This window comes from Salminus brasiliensis, chromosome 1, assembly GCF_030463535.1.
Source record: "Salminus brasiliensis chromosome 1, fSalBra1.hap2, whole genome shotgun sequence".
Lineage (NCBI taxonomy): Eukaryota > Metazoa > Chordata > Actinopteri > Characiformes > Bryconidae > Salminus > Salminus brasiliensis.
This window is the reverse complement of record NC_132878.1, coordinates 25,694,583-25,715,233: the sequence shown is the minus strand read 5'-3', so window position 1 is coordinate 25,715,233 and position 20,651 is coordinate 25,694,583. Positions and strand designations below refer to the sequence as shown.

Here is a 20,651-nt window from a genome sequence, read left to right as displayed (position 1 = left end):
GTGTGTCTGTTTCTGCATTTACACTGCATACTAAAGCAATTATTAATGTCAACCCCATCACACCAACGTATCTATCCTTATAAATAACGTGAGCTTAACACCCTGTTACACACTGCATAGAGAGAGCCTTTTTACAATATTCCACCCCATCACAAGCCCAATGTAATCCACTTCTCAGTCACAAATTTGATTTTCAGACAAATTATGCAATATTTCTCTAATTGATCTAATCAAGTCATATTCGCAAGTTAAAGGTGCAGCCTCACCCGTGGCTCCTCGTTCACAGGATGCTGCAGTTCCTTGTTCAGCCGCTAGATGGAACTACGCAGCTCGTGCACAGCTATAGAAACCTGTTAGAATCAGTGTTGTACTCCACGCTGTGTGCTGTCTGATCCAAACTCACATATTTGTAGAATGTGTAGAGCTAACATGACTTTCAACACCAGTAACCGGGCCCACCCTTGAGAGTACATCACTCAGCCCAGTACAGTGAGTATCAGAACACAACAGATCTAGCAAACACCACTAACCATACAAACCAGCAAACAGTGCTGACCACATTCAACCACCACCAAAACTGCTGCAGCAGCAGACAGAAAGCTGAAGGAATCACATCCACAGTGAAGGAGTTAAGTTGGATAAGCAGCTTCCAGGATGAGCCACACGGTGCTGTTCTACATGGGAATTCACCAACTGTCCGGCTGGTGCTTTGAGTTTCACAATGTTTTAAATGGTGTTGATTCCAAAAAATAAAGCATGTTTTAACGGCCCCAAAAACACTCATCGATGCCTACCTAAAGCCATTTATATAATATATGATATTGAATGTAACCCTAATTGATATTTTTTGTGACTGTGCCTTTAATACAGATTAATAAGCTCTGTCTGGGTTGGCTAGCCAGTTTTGTACCACGTTCAAAACATGGTACAAGCATTCAAGCCTGGAAAGTGAAACAGACTGTTAAGTCTTAAGAACTAAATTCCTCAGAAAATGTGGGACAAAATGCACTGTACAGATCCTTCGGAGGCTGCGCTGCCCTTTTCGCTTCCTGACAGCCTGAAACAGCACATTGTTTATTCTCCCCTGTCAGTACAGCTGAATTTGATGGTTGTGATATCACATTCACTCATAATACTTCTCCATTGCGGTACATTTTAAGGGTTCCTATCTAAATCTAGTCAAAAGCCTTCCCTGGACAGTAGAGAGAGTTACTCTTAACAAGAGCAGGATCATTATTTAATAATAATAATAATTATATAATAATTATAATAATTTAAATATTTTAGAAAGAAACAAGTGATGAGCAGATGTCCCAATACATTCGTCCATTTAGTGTATATGTTTCTGCATGAACACTACATATTAAAAAATGAAAAAAAAACACATTTTTCTAATCAAATAACAATAATCATAACAGTATTTCCTAAAAGTATTCCACCTCAACTACCACCACAAGCCCAATGTAATCGACTTCTCCGTTACAGTTATTTAAAGGGTTGTTTAGATACATCAACCTTAAAGACAGTTAAAGTACATAGTCATGTGAAAAAATGTGGATATTCCTTGGGATCCTTTGTCTTATATATATATATATATATATGGACACAACTGTAAACCCTTCGTTAAAAGTTAGCGGCCCATATAGTATAGTAGCTTCCCCAGCACGTTTGTTGTTGCACGTCAGCGCTGCTTTCTTTTTCCAGGATGCAAACAGCTCACCTGGGTGGTTGGCATGGCGACAACATGCACCGCTGCCAAATCCTAAATGCTTTTAAAAAGCGAGCCATGCATCTTCTGTCTGATCACAGCCAAGCTCAGAACTTTTCATCCGGAGCATAAATTAGGCTTTATTGACACGCTAAATGTCAACAGAGCTCCCCTATGTCTATATACTGATTATCATTGCAGCCTAGAAGATAACACCTGATCCTGGGTCAGTACTCAGCAGTTTTCATAAGGCAGCATGTTCTTCAAATACAGCATTTGTTTATGCACATTTACTCTATTTGTAATGCATGATAGCAGTCCCTCTGTGAGTCTGTGTGTGTGTGTGTGTGTGTGTGTGTGTGTGTTGGAGGAGAAAGGTCGACAGCTGTGGTCCTCCACAGGCCTAGAGTCCCCCACGGTGTCTCAATCTGAGCCCTAGATAACACACACCCACCACACGTGCTGCACACACACTCAAATACACACATGTAGAAGCATTTACTCTAGCAGATACACGTTTGTAGTCATACATGTGGAGTCATACATATCTTTCATATGTACGGGCAGATCCATAAGTATTTGTTCTCTTGTTTACAACCTCAAGATCCTTCAGGGGATTTAACAAAAATATGGCAAGACCCTTTTTAGACCCTACAGACATTTTTACACAGTCTCTCTCCATTTTTAAAAGTAATTGGACAATGAAACATATCCATATAAGGATTCCTTTGCAATCAATGATTGTCTTAATTTTTGGAACCAGTGGACATCACCAAGTGCTGAGTTTTCTTTCTTGAGATGCTTTTCCAGATCTTTACTGCTGCCACCTTCAGTTACTGCTTGCTTTGTGGGTCTTTCTGTCTTCATTTTTGTCTTCAGTAAGTGAAACCCATTCTTATTTGAGCTGATTAAGAACCTTCCATTTCTTTGCTTTAAGAAGCTCTTGAGTTACTTTGCAGTGTTTTTTATTTTCGCCCATTTTCTATCAGTTCTTTGAAGCACTATCCTATGTTGTGCAGCATCTGACTGAATCTGAGCAGTAAGTACAGATTTCTTCACAGTGCACTTCAGAATCCATCCAGCAGTCATGTCATCAATAATAACCAGTCACCCAGTTCGCGTGTCGCGGTTACAGCAAGGCTCTAAGCTAACTCTACGTTTAAATTTTCCTCTTCCCCTAACTTTCCGTTCCACCTTAAATAATGTGGAGGTGACGTTCTACTGTTGTAATGTGTAACTGTGTAACTGCTGCACTATTTAAGGTGGAATTGTTTTGGCTGCTAACTGGTGACATCACCACACTAATCAGTTAAAATAAAGTACAGCTGCACCCCCTACCAGTGAGCAAAGCTGATAGAAACATAGCTTGAGAGACCCAAAGCTGTAATTGTAGCAGAAAGGTGATTGTACCAAGTATGCAAGCATCATTTTAAGTTGTTTTTTCATCATTTTTTCCTTAAAGAGCTGCTAACAAATGATGCGCTTTGACTTAAGGAACACATTAGTTTGCAATGACTTCCAGCAGGAACAATTTGCACGTCCTTTCTAATCCAGAGGAATCTGATGACCATCTGTACAGGGGAGCAATGCAGTGCTGCTGGAGTACATATACAGAGTTATTCATCATCACTGGCACTGGTCCAGGCCATATATCTTGTGTGTGTGTGGAGGGGAGGCTTTTGGATGCTTTCCTGCATTTCTTTCACTCGTGTGTTTGCTCTGTCACATGTTAAAGCGCAGTGGTTTCCCTACTTAAACACCCCTGACTCATTGTGCTAATGAGCTGATAAAGTCAATCAGGTGTGTGTATCCGAGTGTAATGTGTGATCACACTCTGGTCTAATAGGTCAAGACTGGGCCCTGGGAGTTTGTACCATATGCGCCGAACAGCACAAGTACATAATTCACCAAATCCCCACATAAAATGGCAAAGAGTAAGTAGGCCAGCCTCAGAAACCACCTTAGAAATGACTTGACAACTTTACACTGGTTGAGCCAAGTGTGTGATGATTTTCGCAGCATCCCTACAAAAGGGGATTCTACCATCCCCATACTTCACTTTTGGGATGATGTTTGCTGAAGAATGGACAGTGTTAGGTTTACAGGAGGCCAAAGCGCTTCTGTAATATCTGTGTCTGTTCTCTATCCAAAATCCAACATCCTGACCTCACTAACGCTCTTGTTGCTAAATGCAATTAACTCCTCTTAGCAGTGTCAAAATCTAGTAGAAAGTAGAGTCAGTAGAGACAGTTACTCCAACAAAAGCAGGGTAAACTATTTTTTTTAATACCCTTTTCAGAAGAAACAATGAATGAGCTGGTGTCCCAATACGTTTGACCATATAGTGTGTTTTGATGTGTCTGCTTCGAGCAATGAGGAATTCTATTCTACATTGGAAGAGGAATTATGTTGATATCAGTTCACAAGACTAGTGACTATTAAAGCTCACCCCACAGCCTGTTACGGCTAACCCCAGCTTTGACGTAATGTTGTGACATTGTTCATAGATATTATCATCATTTTAGTCAATAATCAGTACATGATCCGTTTATGTCCATAATGTTCATGTATATGTAGTATTAATCCCACATAAATAATCCAGACATCATTTAGCACAAACAAAAAGGTTCAGCACAGTTGCTTAAAATGAACAACACTAAAGATGCTAGTGTTTGTGACGGGCCTAATCTGCGGTAGCTCCGTGTTTGTGGATTGCCGTCTTGGCAGCTGTGCAGGTATCCCATAATCCTCCACGACTGAGCTGGGCCAGGCATTAGGCTCCTCGCTGAGGTTTCCATAGCAACAGTTCAGATCTATAGGGTCCTGCTAAAGGCAAGAGAGAGAGGAAAAGATGGGGGAGTGTTTTTTTATTCAGACTGTGACTGTATGTGTGTGTGTGTGTGTGTGTGTGTGTGTGTGTGTGTGTGTGTTGGGGGACTTGCTGCTAATCAGCTCACAGTATGATGCTCATTACGTTATGTGGGTCAAGATTTTACACATCACAGTGTATCAGGAGATGTTACTGAGATCTTGATGATTAATTCTCAAAACAAACGCTACTATCAAGCCCTGTTTATTAACACATTCATCCTGGATGCTGCCGGACCTGTTCCAGGTTGGTCAAACACTAGAGGGCGCTTGTGGGAGAGTCCAAAATGCAAGTCAAGTCAAGTCAAGTCAAGTGGGTTTATTGTCATTTCAGCTACATACAGAGTACACAGTGAAACGAAACAACGTTCCTCCAGGACCATGGTGCAACATAGACAGTGCATACAAGACACAAGTGCAACACAAACAAACAAGTGCGGACAGACAACACAACACAGTACAGACCAGTGCATATGGGTGAATGGAGCCTTTGTGCAAAATTGTGAAATTGTAATTAAATTTGTAAAATCCTTTTTTTAATCACCCAGTTGCCCTTCTGTTCTCACATCACATGATTTAGGACTGTTGTTATGTTTATTTATCAGTGGCGTACAATCAAAATCAGCCAAAGTGATCCTAACATTCAAATGAGTACTGAGCAGCAGCACCAGAACTTTATGCACGGCAAGAGTATATTGGCACTGTCCAATGAAAAAAATTGATTAAATTAAGAGTTTATACCAGTAATTTAGAGGATTTCTATTGGTCCATTCACCCAGAATTATTTACACTGTGTACAGAAGCAGCTACAGGGTAAAAACGGACAAAAATGGAGATACAAGTTTTTCGTTGGACAGCAGCGCTATCGAGCTTCAATATAAGTGGGTCCCCCGCCTTCTCCTACTACGCCTTCCTATTAGGCTTGGGTGCTGATATCCACTTCTTACATACTGCCATACCATGTCATTACCAGGGGCAGAGAGTAGCGTAAGTTGTGCAAGTAGCACAGATGGTTCTATGTTTCTGTGGCTTCTGTACAATCTCCAATCCTGTGTTATTCTGAAACAGGAAAATTATCAAATACAAGGTTTAGTTGCTCACAGGTTCACAGACTGAGTGAACACTGTGCATAATTGTAAATCAATCATTTAATTGATGTTGAACCATTACTCTGTATGCACTGCTGTTGACGCTACTGCTAGTTAGGCTTAGATGAGTTGGCTGGCAGGCTAAACACCACTACTCAGACAGAGTTCCAGCTAACTGAGGCTCGGATTTAAAGTTTTGAGGATAAAGCCTTGTGTTTAAGAGCACCTGTGTGCATTTGAATGGAGTGAATAGTCGGGTGTGTTTTTTTTTCACCACCTGTTTTGTGAGTGTGATTGGACCAATCAGTGAGCTCCCAGACCATACCCTGTGGCCCTCTTACATGCAAATGAGGGGTGAGCTTATGTGTCAGTGTACTAGACACAGAACATAAAATTCACCTCATGATGCATTGTTGTAATTTTGAAATACTGCCCCAATTTTGAAATATCGAAATACCAATATTGTTGCCAGTGGGGGCAAAGTATGATGTGGACCCCGTTATTAGATGCAGGATTTTGTCATTTTATCCTATAGTAGTTCACTTCACAAAATACATTAAATTATTACTGTTATACTGCCCAACCTTACGCAATAGTGGGAAACAATTTGTGGGTCATGAGGCAAACACTGCCTCACCCTGAGGGTCGATAAGAAAAAAGGTCTGGGGACCCCTAATCTATTTACAAAGCATGTGGAATACAGTACAGAATGATGCACTACTATGATAACTGTATAACCATGACTCATAAATGGAGTGTGGGTCAGTCACGTCTGACCGATATCTGATCTGTTTAATGAGGTCAGAATCAGTGTCCAGAGTCCAGTCCAGTATATCCAGTGTACTGGATCAGTGCAGCACACCAGATTTTAGAGTGCAGCGATTATCCTTACATTCTGTTAGCCTATGTGTTTGGTTTTCATCTTCTTCCTGTACTTTTTCGCAGCTATTTCGAGAGGTGCGGATCATGAAGGCTCTTCGCCACCCCAATATAGGTAACACACACACACACACACACATGCATTCACAGACTATATTTGGTACATAAGCATACTGTATAACTGACATGCTGGTGCACAGACTCACTCACTTCTAACTATACTTTCACACACACACCCACACACACTTATAAAAAGGAATCCCGTCCAGCTGGCAGTGAGATCAGCACTGGAGTATTGAACACTTAGTCCTCTTTCAGCTTAGCAACACATCATAAAAACATCCTGCGGTCCAGTTCATTTATCTTCATCTATACATCTGCCAGTCTGTCTGTCTTTCTGTCTGTCTGTTTCTATCTTCTAGATAGAGAGATGTGTACCTATAAATATCTTCTGGGTTGGGTATCCATTCATCCATTTATTTATCTGTCCAGCTATACACTATATCTGTCTTTCTTCATCTGTATAAAAGTTGGTCTGTCTATCTATCCATTTATCCATCCATCCATAAATCTATATGTCTATTGGACTATCTATGTAGCCAAACATTCACCCACCCCTCCATTCCCCCACCCATCCAACTGTTCATCCACCCATCCATCCATCAACCCATACAGTATATCTGTCTGTCTATGTATCATCTATATCTCCCTCCATTCATCCATCCACCTATCCTTCGATCTTTCTATACATTATATCTGTCATTGCCTTATATGGAATCTGTATATTCACTGTTGGAATGTTCTGTCTATTTATCCATCTATCCGTCCATCCATTAATTCATCCACCTAGTCATCCATCAGTTCATCTACCCATACTGTGTATCTGTCAATAGATCTATATATCTATCGGGCTGTCCATCCATCCATCCATCCCTACATCCCTTCATCCATCCATCCAATCCTTCTATGCATTCATCCGTACAGTATACCTTTCTACGTGATGTCATGGGGCAGTGGTGGCTCAGCGGTTAGAGCGTTGGGTTATCGATAACAGGGTTTGATTCCCGGGCTTGGCAAGCTACCTCTTTTGGGCCCTTTACCCTCTCCGCGCCCCGGGCGCTGGAGTTGGCTGCCCACTGCTCTGGGTGTGTGTGTACTCACTGCCCCTAGCCCCTAGTGTGTGTGTGTGTGTGTGTTCACTACCACAGATGGGTTAAATGCGGAGGACACATGTCGCTGTACAGTGACAAATACGTGCACCTTTTCTATCTGACATTAACATATATGAAACTGACATTTGGTATTTTATTGTAAAGTTATGGTTGATGGCTGTTTTTGTTGATTTGTTTGGTAAATATAAGGTGTTGTGTGTTTTTTTCAGTGCAATTGTTTGAGGTGATTGAGACAGAGAAGACCCTTTACCTGGTCATGGAGTACGCTAGTGGAGGTACGCTGTCAAATCTGTTTCTTTTCACCATGCCCTTTTCTTCATAGTGTAAACATTTAGAGATGAGCATCATAATAGTAAGCATGTGTAAGCATGAAAGCATATATTTAATAAAGAATATTTGAGAAACAAGCTCCTGTAATTATCTGCTCATCTAAATTGTTTACAGCTTCCTGTTATATGAACTCCTTTAGGGCACAAAGGGCTAGTATGTTAAAGTCATCTGCAAATGAATAGTTTAATATTACAGGTCAAAATCTTTTTTATATACATGCTATATATATTTTAAGACATGCATATTTTGTAAAATGCACCTAACGTCATAACGTATGCATGTTAATTGCCATTATGAAGCTGTAGCCTGCTGAAAACATGTTAGCATGTGTGTTGAAATAAATGTGTTTTCAGGTGAAGTGTTTGATTACCTGGTGTCTCATGGGAGGATGAAGGAGATCGAGGCGAGAGCCAAATTTAGACAGGTGAGTCCCAGAATCATGTCATAAGCTACTTTGCTTTCATTCCATCCAGGTACAAGTGCACAGTGAAACAGATTACAATGACTGAATGTCCAAACGTTTGTGGACACACCCTTTTATTATATCTGCTACATTCAAGTGATGTTGACATGAGTATTGAGTTGTGTCAGCTTGAATAATCTCCATAGAAAAGCACTGACCGATAGTAGAACGGAACATTGTTGAGCAGCTGCACATGAGCCTAGGTTCACCATGCCCAGTGCCAAGCATGGCCTAGAAGGTTCTAAAGACCCCCAGTGTTGGGCAGTGCAATCTGTTGGTTTCTCAAAGTGCAGTTCATAGTTTAGAACTGGGCAAAATGACAGTATTTCACTGTTATCCTAATAAGCATCACCACATGGCTACCTTAGACTATTGTGAATATCGTCAGCTCTAAAGGGATTGAAGCTCCTTCCAGCTCTACAGCCCTCCAGCGCTGAGGAGAACAAGGCCACCACAGCGGTGAGGAGCGTCAGCCTCTGTCGATATTCACTCGTCCATTCTCCAAAAACCCTTCGCCATGTCTGATGTTCTGATTGGACGTTCTGTGGGCTTTGTCTCTCATTGTCTGTTGTATGTTGTTGCCCAGTCAGGGAGGAGCTCATGCTTTCTACCAATCTACTGCAGATTGTGGGCGAAAATCGTGTAGTGTGCACTTGGCATTTACCAGTGGAGTGAGTGCTCAACGTGATGCCCGCTTGACCATTTGAGAATCGGCTTTGTGCTAAGGTGCTTCGGGAATCCCAGCCCTAATAAACAGTTTAACTGTAGTTCAAGTAGAAGAGCATCAAAAAACTAGACACTTTAGACAGTTAGACAATATACACAATATGGACTAAAGTATTGGACACCTGCTCATGCATTGTTTCTTCTGAAATCAAGTGGGTGATTAGAATATGGATGGAGGTTATCCACAATTTCTGTCTAAACAGTCCAGTAAAGACATTCTACTAGATTCTGGAGCATTGCTGTGAAAATTTGATTGCATTTGATTAACACGAGCGTTGTCACTGAATAGTCACCACCCTACCTCATCCCCAACTCCCTAACTCATTGCAAAAGTATTGGCTGGAGCACCAACCATCATTCCAGAGTATGGAAATATTCCAAAGTTCCATTGCTCCACAGCTCAATGCTGGGGGGGGGGGGGGGGGGGGGGCATTAGGCATTAGGCACAGTGCTTTTAGGTTCATGATTATATGCTCCAACGAGTCTTATCCTATTGGCAAATGCTTCTCCAGTTCATAGCTTCAGTGTTGAGTCAAGTTAAATCATGTTGGGAATATTTTATTATTAGTAGTATAATTGATTAATTATTGATATTAATAATTAAATACATTAAATAACAGAATCAGTATTAATTCTTCCACTTTTTGGTTGAGTTTATTTGTTCATTGTTTGTATGTCTCTGCAGATTGTCTCCGCTGTTCATTACTGTCACCAGAAGAATATAGTCCACAGGGACCTGAAGGTAAGCTGGAGAACATCTCAAAGCCAAGTGTTTTTACTGGCGCTTTCATTTACAACCTGTAAACACAACAGGCACCATAATCCCTGGACTATTACACTGACCGTTCCATCATCCATATAAACACACTCTATTTCCCCATCTCCATCACTCTCCGCTCCCCTTCCTTTCTCCTTCTTCTCTAATCTCTCTCTCTCTCTCTCTCTCTCTCTCTCTCTCTCTTTCTCTCTCTCTCTATCACTCACACACAACAACTCTGACCCCAGCTTTTAACTCTGGATTCACCTAAAACTTTGCTTTGGTCACCCTTCTCTCTCTCCCCCCTCCCTCTCCCCCGCTCTGTTTCTCTCTCTCTCACTCTGTCTTTCTTTCTCTGTATCTCTTGCTCTCTTGTCTTTTTCTGTCCCTTATCTCTCTCTCTCTTTCTCTCTCTCCCTCTCTCTCTCTCTCTCTCTCTCTCTCTCCCCCATCTAGGCGGAGAACCTGTTACTGGACGCTGATGCGAACATTAAGATAGCAGATTTTGGGTTCAGCAATGAGTTCACATTGGGGAACAAACTGGACACGTTCTGCGGCAGCCCCCCATACGCTGCCCCCGAGCTTTTCCAGGGGAAGAAGTACGACGGGCCCGAAGTGGACATCTGGAGTCTGGGGGTCATACTCTACACGCTGGTCAGTGGGTCTCTCCCATTTGACGGGCAAAATCTGAAGGTGCGCTTCACTTCTTTCATTTTGCTGCTTGTAGTCTCCTACACATTTCAGTAGCCCCCCTACTCACTTCAGTAGTCCCCGACACACTTCAGTAGTCCCGACACACTTCAGTAGCTGCTTACTCACTTCAGTAGTTTGTTATTTACTTTAACTCCCTACTCACTTCTTGAGTTCCCTACACAGAAGATCCTTGCTCACTTTAGTGTCTCCCTACTCACTTCAGTAGCTCCTTACTCAATTCAGTATCTCCCTGTTCACTTTAGTAGCTACCTAGTAATTTCAGTAGCTCCCGATCATTTCAGTCATTTCAGTAGTTCACTATTAACTTTCAATGTTCCCTACTCACACCTTTAGTTCCCTAATCCCTAATTCCCTAATTGTAGGTCCCTACTCACTTCAGTTGTTTTCTCCTCACTTCTTTATTTAAATTTTCACAGTTTTCTATTGATAATGATTTGTGATTTTTTTATGTGTTCATGTGTTATGTGTATGCGTGTGTGTGTGTGTGTTGTAGGAGCTGCGTGAGCGTGTGTTAAGGGGAAAATATCGTGTTCCCTTCTACATGTCAACTGACTGTGAGGGGATTCTGCGCAGGTTTCTGGTGCTTAACCCCAGCAAGCGCTGCACCCTGGAGGTACACCAGACACACACCAAGCTTCTTTGCCTTTACTTCCCTACCCTTATTCTCAGGTCAGGTGCCACAGAAGTTATGTCTGTTCCTAATATCAGACTGGTCACCACAGGGTCTTCTTGTGTCATGAAACCTACACTATCCCTTTACTAGAGCTTGATCGATACAGACATTTTGATGCCTATTCCAATATAGATCCTAAGGCTTTAAATATCATCATAAATGATCATATAAACGATACAATTTTATGCTCTCATTTTTATGTAACTTTTATGTAACTTATTTTAGATCTTAATTTGATTTAAATAATACTATTGACTACTAAAACATAATACTACTGACTGTCAGTTTTACATCATTACAGTGTCTTAAATAATATACATTTGACTTACATTTATACAAACATTGTGAAAAAAACATAATATGACATGTGTGAAGGTTACAGTATATTTTATATGTTATAATATTTTTTAACTAATTAAACTTTTAATACTTAGGGTTTTTTGTTTTTTTTAATATTTCAAGAAGACATGTGAACTGAACCAGTGCATTTCCTATTGTTCCAAAGCCACATCCAGCCATATTGTCTGACCTCTAGGCAAGTATTTGTGGTAATAATCTCTTTCCACTCTGTGCTTCCACAGCAAGTGATGAAGGATAAATGGATGAATGCAGGGTTTGAGAGTGAAGAGCTAAAGCCTCACGTGGAACCAGTTGAGGACTACAGCGACCCCAGCCGCATCGGTGAGCTCTCAAAAGAGGCATCTAACAGCCTGTTACTGATACTGCAGCTGATAGCTTGACTGATATCAAAATGTTGTCATCAGTACTAATTTTGAGGAGCTAAACATTCCAATCAAACTGGCATCAATCAAAATAGTTTTATACGATAGAAAAACGAGACACAATTCAGTAGTTAAGCAGTGTTCTGCATAATAAAATGATTGTCAGTTGTCATATTCAGTTGTATGCGAAAGGTTTGACAGCTCTGGGGATATTTTGCAGATTTATCAGTTATCCAGATAATGTGTTCGAACTCTAAATGGAGAAATCTTGCTTGGTAAAAAGGACATATTTTAAATGGTAGAAAATAAGTGAACAAATCTTCTACAGGTAACACTTCTCTGCAAATATCACAGCACCTTTTCTGTTTGTTTGCTGATTTAACATGTACATATTTACACCTCAGAACAAAATTGCAATCTAAACTAGACCTAGACTTTCCATTAGGCCACTGAAGCTTAATGAGCTTATTAAACGATACCTCATCAAAATGACCAGCGTGGAGTTCTTGAAATGACAAAATACTCAAGACAAACACAAGAGCTGAAAAGATTTGATGGATCATGTCAGATATGTAAATACATTGATTATTATCTGCAAGCCCTACAGTCTATGCTTGGTTTGCATCAGGCAGAATATGTTTAATATGTTCACTTCACGTCTGGTTTCAGTTCATTTGCACCATCACCACTTATATACAGTGAGGAAAATAAGTATTTGAACACCCTGCGACTTTGCAAGTTCTCCCACTTAGAAATCATGGAGGGGTCTGAAATTTTCATCTTAGGTGCATGTCCACTGTGAGAGACATAATCTAAAAAAAAAATCCTGAAATCACAATGTATGATTTTTTTATAATTTATTTGTGTGTTACTGCTGCAAATAAGTATTTAAACACCTGCCAATCAGCAAAAATTCTGGCCCTCAAAGACCTGTTAGTACGCCTCTAAAAAGTCCACCTCCACTCCACTTATTATTCTAAATTAGAAGCACCTGTTTGAGGTCGTTAGCTGCATACAGACACCTGTCCACCCCATACAATCAGTAAGACTCCAACTACTAACATGGCCAAGACCAAAGAGCTGTCCAAAGACACCAGAGACAAAATTGTAGACCTCCACAAGGCTGGAAAGAGCTACAGGGCAATTGCCAAGCAGCTTGGTGAAAAAAGATCAACTGTTGAAGCAATTATTATAAAATGGAAGAAGCTAAACATGACTGTCAATCTCCCTCAAACTGGGGCTCCATGCAAGATCTCACCTCGTGGTGTATCAGTAATCCTAAGAAAGGTAAGGAATCAGCCCAGAACTACACGGGAGGAGCTGGTCAATGACCTGAAGAAAGCTGGCACCACTGTTTCCAAGGTTACTGTGGGTAATACACTAAGACGTCATAGTTTAAAGTCATGGCACGGAAGGTTCCCCTGCTTAAATCAGCACACGTCCAGGCCCATCTTAAGTTTGCCCATGACCATTTGGTTGATCCAGAGGAGTCATGGGAGAAAGTTCTGTGGTCAGATGAGACCAAAATAGAACTTTTTGGTCTTAATTCCACTCGCCGTTGGAGGACGAAGAATGATGAGTAACATCCCAAAAACACCATCCCTACTGTGAAGCATGGGGGTGGAAGCATCGTGCTTTGGGGGTGTTTTTCTGCACATGGGACAGGACAACTGCACTGTATTAAGGAGAGGATGACCAGGGCCATGTATTGCGAGATTTTGGGGAACAACCTCCTTCACTCAGTTAGAGCATTGAAGATAGGTCGTGGCTGGGTCTTTCAACATGACAATGACCCAAAGCACACAGCCAGGATAACCATGGAGTGGCTCCGTAAGAAGCATATCAAGGTTCTGGAGGGGCCTAGCCAGTCTCCAGACCTAAACCCTATAGAAAATCTTTGGAGGGAGCTCAAACTCCGTGTTTCTCAGCGACAGCCCAGAAACCTGGCTGATCTGGAGAAGATCTGTGTGGAGGAATGGGCCAAAATCCCTGATGCAGTGTGTGCAAACCTGGTGAAACACTACAGGAAACGTTTGACCTCTGTAATTGCAAACAAAGGCTACTATACCAAATATTAACATTGATTTTCACAGGTGTTCAAATACTGATTTGCAGCAGTAACACACAAATAAATTATTAAAAAATCATACATTGTGATTTCTGGATTTTTTTTTTTTAGATTATGTCTCTCACAGTGGACATGCACCTATGATGAAAATTTCAGACCCCTCCATGATTTCCAAGTGGGAGAACTTGCAAAGTCGCAGGGTGTTCACATACTTATTTTCCTCACTGTATATATAGGTATATTTTGAACTGCAGCCAAAAAAAAATCCCATATGACATATGACTCTTTAAACCTATGAAAGGCTTTTAAAATGCTGAATTCAATTACAAATGTAGCAAACAGTTTGACAACAGCAGCTTTATTTGTTACACCCCCCCCCCTGTGGGCAGAATGTTTAATTAGACACTTCTAATACTAAGCTATAGCCCCACCCGTTTGCACAGAAGTCCCTGAAGTTACTGAATAATAAGCCTTTGAAGGCTTAATTTTCAGTGGAAAGGATTGAATTACACGTTATGTTTTTCGCTTTGAATTTTTTGTCACAATGTAAAAAAAACAACTGTCAGCTTCACATTGTGTCAAAAAGTTTAATATTAACAGATGTTTTTGCCCATGAGTGCCCATTTGTGCTCAATTGAATTTGTGGGTAAAAGTAGTTTCTGCCCCTCTCTCTTTCTCTCCCTTCAGAGGTTATGGTTGGGATGGGCTTCACTTCAGAGGAGATTAAGGACTCGTTACTCAATCACAAATATGACGAAGTCACTGCAACTTACCTTCTGCTGGGCCTGAAGACTCAGGTAATGCACAGACATGCCAACACATTTACACTTACTGCCACACCCACACATACATATGAAACAAAATGAATAATTTAGATCATCTAGGTGAGCAGCCTTGGAAGACTGGTTATTTTGCCTGCTTTAGAACTACAGATTTAACTCAGGAGTTAACCACCAGGCCATTCAAAATGGTCATTTGTAGGGTTGATGCTATTATCCAATATTTTGCATGTATATATCTGGCCAAGTTATTAAATAAACAATATGAAATTTGGACAAAATCTTCCTGGATTACAGAAAAACACAGAAATATATATTGGTGTCACCATGGCAACCCATTATGAGCCGTGGCCTCCCAGTTTTCTTTCTCCCTTTAAGGAGTCCTATCCTCTCTCTGAGACGTTCAATTCAATTCAGTTGAGATTTATTTATATATAGAATGTTGTTACAAAGCAGCTTTATCGAGACTAGAGGGCCCAAGCCTCTTTTGAGCAAGTGGCAAGTACAGAAAACCCTCTGATCTAGAGGAAAAAAACCTTGTGAGGCACCAAGACTCCAAATGGGAAATCCATCCTCCTCTGGTCGACACTGGATAGCAGAACAAATAACAGAACAAGAAGAGTAACTGGACAGAAAGGGTGAGATAATGAAGAGCTATGGCTAATGTGACAGCAGGTGTTATAGAAGAAAGTGAGTGTAGGACACATGCTAGGTGTTAATGTGAAAGTCCATGCAGGTTAAACAGACATGCACAGCTATGCAGTATCTACAGTGGTGTGAATGAATCAATGCAAGGATCCAGAGCAGGACAGCATCGGAGCAGGCAGCAGGGTAGTGCAAAACGAGGCTGGGCAGTATCGGGAAAAGGGCATCTCAAAAACAGAAAGGAAGGATAACAAAAGGCTTAGATTGTGGTAAATATTGATTTTACACAGCGGAAGAGCCCGAACCAGGGCAGACCCAACCATGAATGGACTTGCACCTGCATTGAGCAGACAGCAGGGGGTAGCCCAGGACATAATCTGGTCTAGGGCCTGTAGAGAAAGTCGTTTAGAAAGACTACGGCAGTCATGGTCATTAAGACCGAAAGCTTGTGCATTACCTCTTTTAGAATTCCTTCACCTTCATCTTGCCACTGACCAATCAAAATAATTGATGACTGCATCGGTGGTGGTCAGTGATTAATCATGTTCATCTTATTTATCACCAAACTTCTCCTTTAAGGATGTCATAGACCATGTTTAAAATACTCCTTACTACTGTACCATCATATTTTAGCTGTGCTATACTCTAAGCTGTCTGTGCTACGTTCTCTCCTTGTTGTCACGGTTACAGGACGGCGCAGAGTCACGTGTCAGTGGCAGCATGACGTTGCCAAGAGTGCGGCCAAGCCCCATCACCAACGGAACAAACAAACACTCTACGGGTGGTGCCACCGCCTCTTCGTCATCCTCCTCTTCTTCCTCTCACAGCAAGACCCAGCGCAGCGCCTCCACCTACCACCGCCAGCGACGGCACAGCGACTTCTGTAAGAGACTCACTGCTGTATGACACAGTTTCACACATGTTACAGCCTCTACCTGAAATAAAAAACTGATGTCTTCCTTCTAAGTGTCTTTATGACTTTATACACGTCTTGCATTCAAGCATGGCTTACTCAAAAATGGGGGGGGGCATGTTTTTTTACAGGTGGTCCTAGCATGCCGGTGATGCATCCTAAGCGTAGCCCAACGAGTGGGGGGGAGCGTGAGCTGCGTGAGAGCCGGATGCCACCTCGCAAGGCCAGCTGCAGCGTGATGGGCAGCCGCAGCCTGCCTCCGTCCAGCCCAATGGTCAGCAGTGCCAACAACCCGAACAAGGCAGAAATCCCTGAGCGCCGCAAGGACATGACTGCTACTACTGTAAGAAGGGGGCTGTAATAGTGGGAGGGACAGAAAAAAGAGAAAAACAGAAGAGAGTAGAAATTAAGTAGAAATTAGCCGAAAACATAGCTAAATGACCAGACCAGATACAGATTCTAAATCATGAGCAGGAGCCAACCAAACATGCCATTACAGTACAGTGTCTTAACCCACAAACAATTTTTTTTTAGGATAAATAAAATAAAAAAATAAATAACAAAAGACACCTAAAACACATCACTCAAATCAAACAACACGATGGCTTGCCATCAGCAGCCAGAATCAAAGAGAGGACAATTGGCCTTGATGTCTCAGGGGTGGGTTGATGGCACCTACTTTTGTGTGATGTTGGTCAGCACAGGCGTCTGTTAGCTGTTGTATCGGAGCTGGGGATCTGGCGATTTCCACCGAACACACTGGCTGCCTACCGATGCCGCATCAGCAGCAGTTTGAAAAGAGACAATGGCTGTTGGAGGTGTTGGAGGAGACGTGCTAGTCTTCTTCATCCTCCTAGTGTTTGATAGTGATAGGGGGTGTTCACATGAATGGGCATTGGCAACTGGTCCTTCAAATTGGGTAGAAAATGGGGTAGAATTAGAAATACATTCTAAAACAAAACAAGAAACTGTAAGAAAAGTAGGCCTCATCCCTCTTGTGTTCAGATGCTAATGTCTGCTATCCTTGTAATTGGGATTTGCTTGCTCAGACATTTTACTGAAGCTTTTATGTTTTATTTTAGTGTTACTTTTTTATAGGAATAAATGCATACTATTGAGATGAATAGGTAAAAGTGTGTATTATCCCTGCATTCTGCTCTTTATTGAAAGCAATAGGTGTTAAGAAAGATTTACTAGGACACTTCCACACTGGAGAGGATGCACTGCAACAGACCCTCACATTTTATTTACCTAAACTAAGGGTCTTTTTGCCCTTAGTTTTTAAAACACTAAAAAATGTTATTGCTAGCTGCTGATTAGTGCAGTTGTGAGTGAATGGCTAGAGTGTAAAAGATGCGCAGCACTACCTAGTGTACCGAAGTAGCGACTGTGCTGAATTGATCTATGTAAAACTGTAGTTACCATATGTGTGTATCTAAATTAAAGTTGTGTGCAAGACCACAGGACTGTATGCTGTGTATGCCTGATGTGCTCATGTTTTTGTATGTGTGTACATGAAGAACAACATCCCTGGTAGCGCGATGACCCGCAGGAACACGTACGTGTGTACGGATCGCCCCAGCACTGACAGACACTCTTTACTGCAGAATGGGAAGGAGAACAGGTAACACACACAGACCTGCATGCATCACAGTGTTGAAAAAATTACTCATTTTTCATAACAGTATTCAAATATTAATTTACATTAGGTTTACATATGCTGTGCTTTTTTGTATATGAACTTTGAGTTACTAGAAAGAATATTTTAATTAAATCTATTTTAATTAAATAAGTAATAGTTTGGTAAAGAATCAAATGAACATGATTGATCACTGACTCCAAATGCACTCGGTCAGAAAAGACATGTTTGGTGTCTGATGTGTGATTTTGTAGTTCAGAAAGTGAGATGCTAGGCTAACATTGCTAACTAACACTGGACTTAGACTGTCACCAATCTCATCTTGGTAAATACAGTTCAATGAAGAATTTTATGCTGTTCAAGAATCTATGAAAACAACTTCACAACAATTAGAACAACATGGACATACATTCAAGCTACAAATGGTATGGCTACTCAAAATGCCTCCTCCATCGTTCAGCTCTATATTTCTGTGGTTTTCATAAAGTTGATTTATGACATGTTTATTTTTTTGTTCTAGTATTGAAATTTGTATTAAGAATCATAGAATTTCAGTGGCATTGATACCGCCTACCAAATTTCATGTATCGTGACATCCCTAGTGTACACCAAACAAGTGAAAACCTGGATATGGTTTTAAAGGTGTAATGAGAGACATTTTGAAAATGTGTTTACTGAGAGGAGATGGGTGTCAGTCTAGCGTTATACTAAACACAATAGCCAAACCTCAGATATCAGCCTTCAGTGGTCAATTATGTTCATCTGATTTTATTGCTTGCTGATTTTATTGCCTGTTCAGGAAAGGTTTTCACTTTTAGCTAAATATTGACTAGTCCTTGTTGCAAAAGCGTTTATGACATTTTTGGGATAATTGTTTTTCATACAACTTGACAAGAGTCACTGTCTAACTTACACTCTCTCTCTTATCTCTCTCTCTGTCTCTCTCACTCTGTAGCTCTCTCTCCCACCGTCTCCCCCCCACCTCCCCCTCCACTCTCAGTATTGCGGGAGCCGGAGCCTCCTCCTCCTCATCTTCAGGCGAGCGCTGCAGGCTGACCCGCGGCTCCACCATCCGCAGCACCTTCCACGGTGGCCAGCTGAGGGAGCGTGTTCCCGCCGCATACGGCCCGCCGCCCACCTCGCCCACACTGGGCCACGAACAGGCTGCCCTGCCGCCACACACGCGCTCCAGAGCCACGTCAAACCTGTTCACCAAACTCACCTCCAAACTCACTCGCAGGTACATACACACACACACACTCTAAACAAACTCACATGCAGATACATACACACACAGATAGCTCAACTACACACATTTACATTCAGCTCAACTACACAATCAAATGCATACACACTCTAAACACTCACATGTAGGCCTGCACACACACACACAAAACTCACCTAACTCACCCACATGTGCACACATAAAAACCTCTAAACTCACCTTTAAAACTGTGTGTAGAGGGCAGTAATGATACTCTAGTAATTGTGTGTGTGTGTGTGTGTGAGAGACAGAGTGAATGAACAACATTAATAGTGTGCTAGTTTATATTGCTGCTGCTCTTACCTCTTAAAGATCTACTGCTTCTTCTGCTCTCTCTCTCTCTCTCTCTGCTCCATTCTTCCTCTTTTCTCTCTCTCTCTCTCTCTCTCTCTCTCTCTCTTTCTCTCTCTCTCTCTCTCTCTGCTCCATTCTTCCTCTTTTCTCTCTCTCTCTCTCTTTCTCTCTCAGGGTCAATCTCGACCCCTCTAAGAGGCAGGGTTCTAATAAGTCAGTTTCGGGTTGCACTCTTCCGCAGGGATCCAAAACAGTTAGTAAGTTCCCACGCCTGTCGCCCGTCTGCCCTGTCTTCCTCCTTCTGCTTTTTCTTCCTCTCCTCCTTCTTCTGCTCTCTTGCTCTCTGTCTCTATGCTTGGTTTTGTATAGTTTATTTAGGCTGTGGGTGTGTGTGTGCCATCTGGTCTGTTTGGATGCATGTCTGTGCATGCAGTAGGGATTGTGTGTGTTGGATTTTTTTGACTATATACATCAAGTCTGTCAAGGATTCTTAAAGCGACAGTTCAGAGAAAAAAGTGACTCCTCACCCCAGATGTAGTCGATTGGCCAAGACATGCTTGATGTAATGTCTGAAGTTTGCTTCTTCATTTTCCACTGTCGCAATGAGGCTAAAGATGATAAACCGCCAACTAGCATAGAGCTAACTGCACATTAAGTTCTTAAGCAGTGGTTTCTGATACTGTATGACATACTGACCTACAGTCAGAACCATAAATATTTGAACAGTGACACAATTTTGCGTTTGTACTCCACCTCAGTCAATTTGAAATAAAGCAAGACACTTAATTTAAGGTTTTTGCCAATCAAGGACTCATGATCCAAAGCATTCCACATCATCTCTCAAACATGACGTAGGCACTGTTATGACATGGGCATGTATGGCTGCCAATGGAACTGGGTCACTGGTGTCTGTTGATTAAATAACTACTGACCAGGAAGTACCCGGATG

The 20,651-nt window shown here is 41.6% G+C and overlaps 1 protein-coding gene across 2 annotated transcripts in view; it reads left to right on the top strand.

The window, feature by feature from the left end:
• mark4a (MAP/microtubule affinity-regulating kinase 4a) overlaps positions 1-20,651 on the top strand; it is a 46,865-nt gene that overhangs the window by 19,012 nt on the left and 7,202 nt on the right. Inside the window, exons 4-16 of one of the 2 annotated variants that reach the window (XM_072676051.1) lie at positions 6,610-6,658; positions 7,925-7,990; positions 8,399-8,469; positions 9,920-9,976; positions 10,448-10,684; positions 11,199-11,318; positions 11,960-12,059; positions 14,856-14,965; positions 16,283-16,475; positions 16,637-16,848; positions 18,026-18,129; positions 19,100-19,384; positions 19,877-19,959. In XM_072676051.1, coding sequence (XP_072532152.1) covers positions 6,610-6,658; positions 7,925-7,990; positions 8,399-8,469; positions 9,920-9,976; positions 10,448-10,684; positions 11,199-11,318; positions 11,960-12,059; positions 14,856-14,965; positions 16,283-16,475; positions 16,637-16,848; positions 18,026-18,129; positions 19,100-19,384; positions 19,877-19,959 — 1,687 coding nt within the window. The remainder of the gene's footprint in view (positions 1-6,609; positions 6,659-7,924; positions 7,991-8,398; positions 8,470-9,919; positions 9,977-10,447; positions 10,685-11,198; positions 11,319-11,959; positions 12,060-14,855; positions 14,966-16,282; positions 16,476-16,636; positions 16,849-18,025; positions 18,130-19,099; positions 19,385-19,876; positions 19,960-20,651) is intronic. The other variant, XM_072676043.1, reaches the window with a different exon arrangement.